This window comes from Poecilia formosa, unplaced genomic scaffold (assembly GCF_000485575.1).
Source record: "Poecilia formosa unplaced genomic scaffold, Poecilia_formosa-5.1.2 Scaffold622, whole genome shotgun sequence".
Lineage (NCBI taxonomy): Eukaryota > Metazoa > Chordata > Actinopteri > Cyprinodontiformes > Poeciliidae > Poecilia > Poecilia formosa.
The window spans coordinates 93,496-106,331 of record NW_006800561.1 but is presented as its reverse complement, the minus strand read 5'-3'; the positions used below and the strand labels follow the sequence as shown (position 1 = coordinate 106,331).

The 12,836-nt window shown below is 38.0% G+C and overlaps 1 protein-coding gene across 5 annotated transcripts in view; it reads right to left on the bottom strand.

Moving 5' to 3' along the window:
* ptprz1a (protein tyrosine phosphatase receptor type Z1a) overlaps window positions 1–9,360 on the bottom strand; it is a 109,233-nt gene extending 99,873 nt beyond the window's left edge. For 3 of the 5 annotated variants that reach the window (XM_007541664.2, XM_016665806.1, XM_016665807.1), the window contains exon 1: window positions 9,127–9,359. In XM_007541664.2, the coding sequence (XP_007541726.1) occupies window positions 9,127–9,187 (61 nt within the window). In that variant the 5' untranslated portion in view covers window positions 9,188–9,359. Of the gene's footprint in view, window positions 1–9,126 lie in introns of all 5 variants that reach the window. The other 2 variants (XM_007541662.2, XM_007541663.2) reach the window with 1 other exon arrangement.
* Between the last annotated feature and the right edge of the window lie 3,476 nt (window positions 9,361–12,836).

Here is a 12,836-nt window from a genome sequence, read left to right as displayed (position 1 = left end):
GTGGATAAATTGCTGCCTACAGGGCAATTAAAAAGAATGAAACAAAAAACAGGACAATATTTCATCATTTAATATATAAGAGAGCCAAAAAGCCACTTCTGTTAGCCTGTGTCTAGAACCCACATGGGTTTGTCCATTTAGGGCCCATGTAGTGCCCATGTGGGCTGTGGCCCTACATGAGCAAACCCATGTGGGGCCATCGTGGAACCCGCGGACAAGCCCTCCTTTTCCCCACATGGGGCCCACCTAGGCATGGTGGCTGGGTACCGGGTTCAGCCCCGCTATGAAGGCTAACTGAGATTCCGTAAATCTGAAAAAAATAATTATTCTCTAACATTGACTTAGATTATCTGACACAACGGCCTATATTAGAAATGAAACAATATAACACATATTATAAAACTTATATTATGTGTTATAACATTCACCAGCAAAGTTTACACAGGTGGTAAAGACTATTATTTATATGTAATTCTTTCATTTTGTCAAAAGTAAGATACATCCCAAATCTTCCGTTTTTGTTTTGAAAGTTTCCTAAAGACACGATGTGAGGAAGAAGAGAGAAAAATCTATAAAGAGAGACGGATTCTCCTATTTAGGTCCCGCAATGACAATTTAGCTGACCTTAATATTTCCGGTGTTTTGTTTCGGCCATTATTATTAGACTTATTTATGAGATGTGTGTGATAGGTGTGTCTATCAGACATTTAGAGGGTTGTCCCGTATTGGTTCAATATGAGCGGAGTCAACAACAACCACCTGTCATTTTAGGCTAGCTTAAGCTAAACTGAATGTCAGTGTAAAACCCTCCTGTTGATACACTGACATTACTTATCTACTGTCTTTCAACCACTTTGAAAAGCTTCTCTTCGTCTCTCCAACATCTTTATTCCTCCCTCTCTTCCGTTTTCTGTTTTGTGGCCCGGAGTTTTTTTTCTGCCGCCCCATCTTTAGCTCCCTGTTGTCGAGTGCACTACAATTCAAATTTAAAAGAAACAAACGCGCCTAAGCTACCTGTATGGGAGGGGAGAGCGGCTGGCAGGAGGGGAGAGGCGTCTAATCAGTGCTGTTCCTCTGTCATTGATCATTTTATACACAAACAGCTGTTAATTGCTGACTAGAAAAAAAACATTTCCCACATCGTTTTTGCGCCCCCTCTAGTGCAGCGCCCCTATGCGTTGCATACACTGCATTTTTTTGCGCCACTGATGAACTCACATGTAAGCTTGGCACTTAAAATATCACTATCTTTGTGTTTGGTGTTGATTGTATTGTGCATCATATTTTATACAAGACATCAACCCTCTTCTGAAACCCACATTTTGGCACAGGTGTATTCTCAGCTGCTTTGGCTTACTTTCTGTCCATCATTCTTTTTTTTTTCAGTTATTCAATGTTATCCATTTAAATAAAACTATTATAAGCTACAAGTTTTAACACAATTGCAAAAGAGGCAAAACATTTTGCAATACATTTAATCCCCGAGTCACAACGCTGTGAGATTTAACGTGAAATGTGATTTAAAACAGGATTCATTGCAGCATGAGAAAACAACAAAATGTCCCCATGGAGTTCAGTAAAGCTATTATTTATTTAACCTTTTTAAAAAGCTACCTTTTGGTCATCAGTCTAGCATCATAATTCCGGTACTGCATCATCACTCCTGGTAATTTTTTAAAAGAAATCCTGAAACCCACTTTTGACCCATTTTTTATTTATTTTTTTCTTTTCTTCAAACAATGCCTTTTCTCTCAATTTGTCAGAGTGATTTAAATAGAGACATGCATGTAGAGTTTGACTTCCTGTACTGTAAGCTTATAATGTTGGTCATTGAAGACTTAAGCTCATTCCTGCTGAATTTGTAGAAGCTGATCTGGATAATAAGGTCGGACTAATTCATGAAATGCAAATGTTCTGTAAATACGAGAAAGGCCCTGCTGAAGCTCATTAAGGCCTTTTGTGTGATCTAACATCTGCTAAAGCAGTTCTGCAGTCACCTGCTTAGATCCCCACCACAAGCCGATGAATGGAAACGAAACGGAGCGTATCAGCCCTTTCACTGTTGAGGACTTTTTCCAGCCCATGTCCTCCACTTAGGCCTTTTATCGATGGTCTTTTACTGCATGGCTTTTTCTTTGTAGCGCTTCGTTGGTCTATGGCCCTTTAGATAAGGGCCATCGAAGGTTCGGGATCAAACAGGGACTACAATCTTGCAGCCAGTCCACAAGTGGATCCCAAATCCAATGGCTCTCTACAAGTTCCTCTACAGAGGCTTTCCTTGTTTTACTGCTAAACAGGACCCTGGTGTGAGGGGTCCTGTCAGAGGTACTGTAAGCCACCTGGATCTGCTGACATCCTCCATTACATAGTTCTGAAAAGCCACAACCACAGAAGACGAGGTGAAGGAGAGGGTGGGTCAATGTGGTGGCAGAACGCCAGGCAGGCATCAACAAGGACAATATGGCCACCCCATAACACCATCCTTCAACCCTCACACACCCAGAAATGAGGGGGCAGCCAAATGAAGAAGAGGATTAGAAAAAAACCTTAAGGGGTGAAAAGAAAGAGAGTAGACAGCAGATGAATGAAGTTGTGCCGCTGCCAAAGGGGAGCGATGCATGAAAATGGTTAACAAAACATGTGCAGCAGCAGAGAAGATGTAAAAGAAAGACAGAAAATGAGAGATTAAGAGCTAAGAAAAGCAAAAGAAAAAGTTAGAAAAAATGTTAAATAGCAAAATATAAAGATCTTGGCTTGAGGGAATACACTGCAAGAAACATTTTTCACATACCAACTACTATCAACTACAGAGCCTACACTAAACCACCAAAGACATGTTTAAACAAAGTAGGTCTTCAGGCTTCCTCGACTCATACTGAACTGTTAAGAAAATATTTGCCACCTTAAAGTTATTACATTTATTTCTCAGAATAATTGGTAAATTACTAGTCGTTTACAACAGCCCTAATGTGTATAAAGATAAAGAAAAAAAAAAGCACTATACTAAATCAATATACTTCATTACACCTTGATAGAATATTATATTTTATTATTTTATTGAAAGTAAAAATTGATCCAGGAGAGCTCCGTTGAATTTCAGTCACAATCAGGTTGGTTAACACCAGACCTGTAAAGTTTTTTTTAAAATGGCTTAAATAGGACTTGTTTAACAACACGAAGCCTAAATGATCTTGAACATCATGGCTCTGTCGAAAAAAAAAAAAACATAATCAAGAATAGATGAGAAACAAGCTCACTAACATCTTTAAATCAGAAAAAGGTTAGAAAGTCATTTCTAAGCCTTTGGGACTCTCTTCACGCAATCTGTATCCCAATGTACAATGCATCATATGGAGATAATTGCTCAGAGTTAAAATAATTTCCTTCATTATTTCATGCTACACTATTAACATATTAACATATCTACACTGAGGTAGGCAACATTAAAACTGTATTCACCATTTTATAAAAGCACAATCACAAGTTTTCTTTTTTTTATTTCGCTAAGTTAAAACAATTCCCATGGAAAAATAGAGCCTTAAGCCCAAAGAACATTTGTCAACACACTGTTAATTTTACATGGCTTATTTAAAAGAACAACTGACATTTAAAAGTCAGTTTAAATGGTTTAAAACCATTTTGAAAATATTTTTTATGATTAAAGTTGACCCACAAACACCACATAAATGGAATTGATTTTCTGTATTTTCTGCCACAGACTAAAGCTCATGAAGCCTTATCTGATGCAAGGTATGATGTTTTTTACAGTGTACAGTAGACAAAGCAGGACTGAAAACAGAGATGAGAGCTGGCAGGAAATGGGGTTGGTAACGAGGCTGGGGATGTTGAGGAAGACTAATGAACGAAGGAGCACCGCTTAACCTGCACTCCAATCTCCCTGTGAGGCCTCCGGGTCTGAGGGACCCCAAAATTCCCCACCCCACTCTCCCACCCATTCACCCACTCTGTACTCTCACACTTCTGCTCCAGCTTCACACTGCCACAGCGTCTCATCCTTTTTCCAAAGACTGGCAGTGAGACAAATTGTCATGCAATCATGTGTCATCAGCTTAACTTTATAGGAGATGATTGTTGAAATACAATCATTTTTTGGAACTGTGTTCCTCACACAAACTTGAAAAAAGTCAGCTCTGAAATGAAGAAAATTAAAGTTAGGCAAAGACTTCTTACATTTTTACTTCAGGCTGTTCTTTTTCCCCGTTATCGTTATTGCTTGGCAACTCACTTAACACAATGGAAGCTTGATTAAATACAATATAAACTTCCATATAACAAAACATTATAGTTTGTACATGTAGATTTTTAAACTAAACAGAATTGCCATAAATTAAAGCTTAGCATGCTGAACATTGTTATTAGGTGTTGAGATGTTTCCAGTTTCAAATAATATCAGCGTTATGAAAAGCTACGCTAAAGAAAAGACTTCAATCTGCTTTCATGACTGAAAGTTGTTTAATCATTTAAAGGCTGACAGAAGAAACCATTGTTACAAAAATTAAATGTTTAAAACCAGAACAGTTTATTGGATGCTCTGAACTTAAAACAAAGCAGCAAATACTTGAAGCATTTTCCAGTTTTTACAAATTTGTTGTATAATACCTGATACACTGGGCTTTCATGGTCATGTAATTATCAAAAGGCAAAGCATATTTTGAATTCAGAAAAGCACATTTACCAATTAAACATATTTTTTGCTGACTATTTTTAGAATTGCATTAAAAAATATGTCAATGTACTTTGCCATTTTAAACACAAAGCAAAAATAGTAACAGATTTACTTGTACTGTGGGGAGGTACAGGTCTCAGAAATATTTCTATCAAATATCAGACAGTATTTTATCAAATGATAATGTGATGTCATATGATACAAACTGGTTCAGTTTATTCCCTATCTTTGCCCCACTAAAAGCTGAAGATAGTCAACACAATGAGTAAAGTAAAAGAATGTACTGACGCTGGCTTAACAGCAAGAGAATATGTTGTTCATGGTGTTAGGTTTCCTCTAAAATGTCCCAAAGTCATTTAACCATTCTGTTTGTAAGATATTTGTGTAAAGCACCATCACAATGCTACAACTAACATAAATCCGGCTTCATGGAAGCATCAAATAAAACAATCCAGCTTTGAAGCTGCTGTTAATTAATTTAATCAGCAAACTGTTGAGAAACAGAGAGAATCCATACATACAATGTTACCAGTTATTTGTTAACAGTACGGTAACTCAAGAGGGGACAACATTATTCATTAGTATGACATTCATGCTTACTTTCACTCCTGATTACATATTACAGACTGTTTCTGAAACTGGAAACAGTCAAACCTAAGAAAAGTCTGAAGTCTGCTTTTGCATCTCTGGCTACCATGAAGTTTGAAATCAGGGAAAAAAATTTTATCTGACGCAAGCAAAAGTCGGCATAATTCTCTGAACGAGGGGTAGTGGGGGGAAATCAAGCAGAGTGCATTGCTCAGACGTGCTCCGAAGCGTCCTGTTCATTGCTCCTGCCCAAGTTGCTGTCAGATCCAACATGGCGAGATGCATTTAGTTCAGTCAAGATCAGAGAGAATCTGATCTTGACTGAACTAAGTCAAGATCAGATTGACTTAGTTCAGCCATGCATTTAGTCTCGCCAACTAAATGCATGGCGAGATGCATTTAGTTCAGTCAAGATCAGAGAGAATACTGAGTTGTGAATTCATTCTGATTGATTTAGTGATCTCTGTGATGTACTCTGTGCAAAATGTTGAAAATGTCTGTGTGTCTGCACCAAGTGTGTGAATCATAATCTGTCAAAATGACAAATGGCTTTAAGAATATTCTGTCACTGTTTAAAACAATGATGAGATTAAGTATATTCTGATTACATGACAGGAAAAGTCATTGATCGCTACCTTCATCTTCATCCTGCACACTAAAACCACTAAAGTCATTTTCATCAGAATTGACATTCCACTTTTTGTAAGTTGTTTTTTGGGACTCTTATTAAAACCTTTTTCATCATTATCCACCCTCTGCCTTTGCTTCACTTGCATTTTGGTCCAACCTCACCCACAGTATCACTGTGTGCTTCCATTTGCCTGCTAATTTTCTCTTGATAATACATTACTATTGAGAGAGAAATAAGTGATAGTTTTATAGTAAATAAAACATGGATCTGGCTAATACAAAGCAGTTTTTTTTTTTACAATGTATGCAAGGATTTGGTCCATGCAGATTTATCTAGCAGGATCCCTGTACAATTTCTCTTTCTGGCAATTTTGCATAATATTTTCTATAGAGATCAAATATGGCAGTAGATTGTAACGGTTCACATTTAAACAGATAATGTTGACTTATGTCAACCGAGAGCTTTTCTCTTTCACTGTTGCAGGTACAGGAGCTTTACTGGCCTTTTAAATTGCTCTTAAACCCCATGGCATGGTAGATTAGGTTAGTATGTCGCATTCTTCAGCACTCCATTTTTTTCCAAGGCATCTAACTCAAAGATGTTTGCATCTAGGATGCAAACAACACTGTTTGCCTCGTCTTTTTGGCTAAAGGGAGAGGCTCATGATTTCTGTGGATGTACTTCCCATGAGATTAAAACTCAGAGCAGCTCATGATCAGGTGAGAAGCTCTGGACGGAATAGGAGCTGAATGTCTCTTGTGGAAGTGTTGAGACATAAAAGTCAGACTGTTTGGACAACGACGGCATACGAGTCAGAAGGGATCGAGAGTGTGACCAATAACACCAGACTTCTCAATAGCGCACCTGACATAAAAAAAAGAGAAGAGGTTGCCCTGCTGCAACCAGTCTAGATACAAAAAACTGAGTTTAACACTGAAAATCTTCCTGAGGTTGACAACAGGCACACATTAGGTTCACTTTGTGGCCCAAACCAATCAGAGATTGGTGATGATCCAGCTAAACCCCTTCCCCACCATCTTTGAAGTTGTGTCAAAACTGGACTTATGCTTTAAACAAAGAACGCTCTCATTTTTATCCTTTGCCATCTTATTATGGTGAGAAGATCCAGCTCCCCCTTCACACTGGATAAGGACGGTTTTATAGGGGATATAAAATGGATAAGGACTAATACGTTTTCTATGGACTTGGAAAAGATAACATTTACTGTCCAAGGTTCTGAAAATAGATTGTATAAAATTTGGCACCCCTTCTTAACTGCTTATGAGAAATCTTTTTTATTCTCTTTTCATATTTGAGAACAATGTATCCACAAATGTGGAGATATTATCTAAACAAAGTTATCTCAAATGCTATCTTTTTCTACTTTGTGCAAATGTTATTTATTTACCTCAGTTAAGTTTTGCACGAGTGTGACTGCTGTTAGGGGATTTGTTTCTGGCTTAAAATCCGTTAAAATTTGATTGCTTAAAATCCGTTAAAATTTGATTCCATGTAATTTTTATGACATGGTTTCTATAATAACTAAAGATTATTGATGGAATGATTGTTTTGTACCATATTTACCAATGTTTTGCTAATAATCAATACAAATATGTTTGAAAAAAAAATGGTGTTCCTAACTTTTGTGTTGGTGTACCTGAGAACAAAAGTTAGGTGCACCAGTGCAAAACGTTGGTCTGGAGGTCAGGCATGCTCATATTAAATTTGATAAAAATTAGAATCTTTAAAAAAATTCTACTAAAGATTATATTAAAATATCAATTCTTTTTGACAACCCTAGTAACTAGTTACTACCAACCTCTGCATTTCAATGACTGATAACTTGTCTAAGCATAAGGAAACTGAGAGACATTATAAAACAGCAGCACAGCAGTGGTTAGTCTTTGTCAAGTATGTGTGTCTTCTACATACTGTAATATTTCATATAGTGCTATTCAACCATTGTTAGTAAACATTTTGCTACAGTCATTGTGCAAACAAAATCCCATTAAATACATCATGAGTTTCTACTTCTACTAACAGTTAGCCTGGTTAATCAATCAGCAAACCCCAGTGACTGAGCAGGGTTCACTGCTGTCAGCTTCAGTCTGAACAAGTTCTCAAAAGACTTTCTCCTCCGCACTTTTTGATTGAGCTGCTTCTTCAGCAATCAACATTTTTGCTGTCCTTATTACTACAACATCATCATCATCATGTAATTCATTCACATTTACCTCTCAAAGTGGGCCAGGAAACATTTAAGAAATCACAAGTTTTTGAAATATCAGTTTAACGGTATGTGGGATTTAAAAAGTATTGCAAAATGTTACACTATCAAGAGACTCCAAAAGTTCTTCCTCTCCAGTGAATTGTCATTTATTAAGCAATTTGTGATAAGAAAAGTTGCAACGTTTATAAAATCTCTCCTCTCCTATAAAATCTGAGCTGTTTTGTCTTTCTCAGATGTTAATCAGAGTGAAACCAAATATTTTAAGCACCTCATTGGGCTGCTGCCAAGATGAAAGTGGAACAATCAGAACAAGACTGACTTCTTACTAACATAAAGTCCTTAAAACTCTGGATCACTTCATTCTTGCTTTTAGACACAAGATGAAATCCTGACAAACTTCTCTGTCCTGGAGGTCTGTTTTCTCTCTGACATCTGACCTGCAGCAACAGAAACTTTACCCAATTAGAAATAAGAGCATTCATGTGCAGTGAGAGTAGATGTCTCTGTGAAGCACTGGAGGATTACGGCTGTTGTTTCAGACAGATTAGGAGCATCTGACAGCTTTAATGAACCAGTGAGACCGCGTCCAAACCACTTTTTCATGCTTGACAGCTCCGCTTTGGAGCTGATAGGAGACCTTCTGCTCCTCCCAACGTTTTAATCTATCATCTCACAGAAGCACCGGGTGATTTTCAACAGAAAACAAAGGAGACATCACACACATGAAGCCAAGACCCACAGCTCTTTGTTTGGTGGAATTAAACTTGGGCAAAAGCATCCAATCCAAACTCATTAGCAGCGCCATCGTTTTAGTTTGTTTATGTCGAAACAGCGCACCTGAAGCTGCTGCGCAATAACCGCAAAAGTTGGCCAGCAATTATAAAAAAGAAATACATCAATAAATCACTTTCAGCTAAATCTGAACCTGAACACGAGTAAACTGCATAATACGTGTAGTGTGGCCCAAATACACCCCGCGGCATGCCTTACCTTGTTGGCAGATGAGGATAAAGTGCGCAACCAGAAGCAGCCCGTTGCCTTTACTCTCCATGTTGCGGGAAAAACGCACTTAGCTCGGAGAAGTTATTGAAACCTTAGTGAAGTCGGTTGATGGGAAACCAGTCCCGGCCAGTCCCAGGTCCTTACAGCTCCATGCTGCTCTAACTGTGGTGCTGCTCGTTGTTGTGGTTTGGCTGCGTGTGTGTACCGTGTCCTCCCTCCGCTCTGACTGAAGAGCAGCCGCCAGACTGAAGCTCTGCACCGCCCACAGTTCGAGGTCACGCCGGCTCCATTTCTTTCACACAACAAGCCCGAGCAGCGCTTCTCACACTCATAATGCACTGCTAAGCTGATAGCTAATGGATGGAAATAAAGAACCAAAACAATAGCTAAGCAAATAAAGAGAAACAGAAGAGGCAAGGAAATAACTAAGACAGGGACGGCGACAGAAGAAAGAAGGGATGATGGTGAATTCATTAAAATTAAAGCATGCTGTGAAGAAAAAATAAAGTAAAGGAAATATAAAAGAAAAAGAGGAATATTGATGGGAAAAAGCCAAATAGCCAATATTTGATCTTAGCTGAATGAAGAACCTCTTCCTGCTACACCAACTCACATCATCCCCAAACGGACTGGTGGAGAGAATCAGACTCTGAAAAATACAACATAAAAAAAATTAACTGAGTTTATTTTGTCAACCATTTGGGTTCCACATCCATGACCCACTCTATCTCATATATATATATATATATATATATATATATATATATATATATATATATATATATATAGTTTTTGCTGCTCGTTTTATTTATCAATTGTGTTTCAGTTCATTCTTTGATTTATTATTCTTGATTATTTGTTGTCATTGATTTTTTGTAAGATTTTTCTGTTTCTTTATTTCAGTCCCTTGTACGATTTCTAGTTATCTTCTTACTCTAGGTTTAGTTAGTCTTATATGTCTGTGTCTACATCTGTCGTTCTTTAGTGATTCTCGTTCTGTGTTCCTTATTATTTTTAGACCAGCCTCGTTTCTGTTTAGCTCTTTTTATAGTTTCCTCTCATGTCTTTGTTTCTTTCTAGTTTATCATGTTTTCTTTAGTCTTAGAGTTTCTTCAGTGTTAGAATTATTTCCAGCTTTCTTGTGTTTCCTCTCTCTCTTGTGTTCTCGTATATCTTCCCAGCTTCCCTGTACTACCACCTCCCTCCCCTCAGCCTGACTCGTGCTCCAACTACTGTATTCACACCTGCAGTCAGTTACCTCATCAGGCCAGGAACATTGTTCCTACTCAACCTCACGGTATTTTAACTTCTCTCTCTCTGTTAGTAGTCGCCAGTTTGTTTTTGTCATCTTGCCACATCTCGTCTCTCTCCTTGTGTCTTTTTGTATTTGCTTGAATTTTTGTCTTCCCCTGGCTGTTCCTTTTTTGTAAATTGGATTTTGTCTTTGTTTAATCCTCACACTTATTCTGAACTTTTGGCTGCTGCTTTTGGGTCCTCTTCAATCACTAATCATGACAGCAACAACCCAAGTAGCTCATACGTAGACAGAAACTAAAACAAATTATGTTTAATATTGTGAAATGACACAGAGAAAAAATATTGAACAGAGGGGAGGTGGAAAGTCAAGACACCTGCCGAAATCTATCAGTGATCAGAAACTTATCCTGCCCTTTGTCAATGCAAATGAATATCAGCTGGTTCAGTCCAAACTGATGGCCTATCAAAAGGTGTGTCATTACCAATATGTCACACAAGGAACATCCTGTGATGGGTCAAAGCAAAGAACTCTCTAAACACCTTTGCAAAACATCCAGAAGGCGTTGGCAACAGATTTATACTGTTTCATTGGAACTTCTGAATGTTCCAATGATGTCCAAGACAGTCTTCAACTTGGACTGGTACATGGTTTTTAAGCTATCACCTGAGAAAATTTTGTAGCATGTCTGCAAAGCTATGTTCATCTTAAAAGTTCAGGGCTTTGGGCACCATGGTCATTTGCAGAAACTCTTTGACAGTCTTGTCCNCACTCTAAAAAGTGTATTTGGGCTGCAGTTCATCTTCTGGATTTATTTACATTAATTTCACTTCATTCTTTTGCTTTTGCTATGACAACTTACTTTTTTGTGTTCATTTAACTCAAAACTTACAAATCTTTAACCTAAAGGAACTTTTCACTTTGACTTTATTAAAACAATTGAGTTCAATGCCAGGCTGCACAGTGGCACAGTTGGTAGAGCTGTTGCCTTGCAGCAAGGAGGTTCTGGGTTCAATTCCCAGACCCAGTCTTTCTGCATGGAGTTTGCATGTTCTCCCTGTGTGTGGTGGGTTCTCTCCTGGTACTCTGGTTTCCTAAATTGTCCCTAGGTGTGAATGTGTGTGTGCATGGTTGTTTGTCCTGTGTGTCTCTGTGTTACCTTGAGACAGACTGGTGACCTGTCCAGGGTGTACCCTGCCTCTTGCCCAGAATGTTAGCTGGAGATAGACACCAGCAACCCTCCTGACCCCACTAAGGGACAAGGGTGTAAAGAAAATGAATGGAGTTCAATGCCAGTTTTGTATCACTAAGTCCTTCCAACTCAATTTGCTAAGTTTTTATAACTTAATTCGTAAGGGGGTTTAACATGACAAATTTAAGTCACTCTCAAACCAAATATTCTCACTCTTACTTAAATCTCATTTATTTTGTTATTTTGTTGTAATAAACATTTTAAATCTCTTGGACTTAATTCTACAGAAAGTCAACTCAAACTTTTAAGTAGTTCCAAACTAAATATTTTGGGCTTCAATCTTCTTAGTTTACAGCCTGATACTCTTTTTACAGTGTCCTCTAAATACACTCTAACTTAAAAGTTACAAATCTTTTCCTTAAATGACCTGCTTACTTTGACTTTACTTGAAATAATTAAGTTCAATACCATATTTGTGTCCCATGTCTGACACCATGACTCAAGCTTCCCAGGGACAGATTCTGTGGCTCTGTGGGTAGAGTCATCATCTTGCAATCAGAATGTTGTAGGTTTGATTCCAGCTTCCTCCTGCCACATGTCAATGTTCCTCTGGGCAAGGCACTTAACCTCAAATTGTTGACCGATCTGCATGTGAATTGGGTGAATGTGACTCTAGTGTAAAGCGCTTTGAGTGGTCAAAATGACTGGGAAAGTGCTATACACGTTAAGTCAATTTACCATTTTTTGAAGTAAACGAAATAATTTGGGTAAAACTGACCCAAATCATTAAATCTGTTATCTTAAACATTCTTAATAAATTTGTTTAAAAAAATTAACAAATTGAGTTGGATGACTATAATATATTGAATTGGTTAAACTTAAATTAAGTTGGATAAACTTAATTTAATTGCTTGTTACCTATAGAAGCAATTCAATTAAGCTGGTTCAATTTTCTTTTTAGAGTACCGTATTTTCCGCACTATAAGACGCACCGGATTATAAGGCGCATCTTCAATGAATGGCCTATTTTAAAACTTTTTTCATATATAAGGCGCACCCCATTATAAGGCGCATAGAATAGATGCTACAGTAGAGGCTGGAGTTACATTATGCATCCACTAGATGGAGCTGCACTACAGGGAATATCAACAAAACAGTCCGACTCCAGTCGTTAGGAGAGCCTCCTGCGATTGGGCCGGGGCGTGGCCGGACGATGGTCACCCTTCTCCGTTCTCGCACAGCATGTTGGTG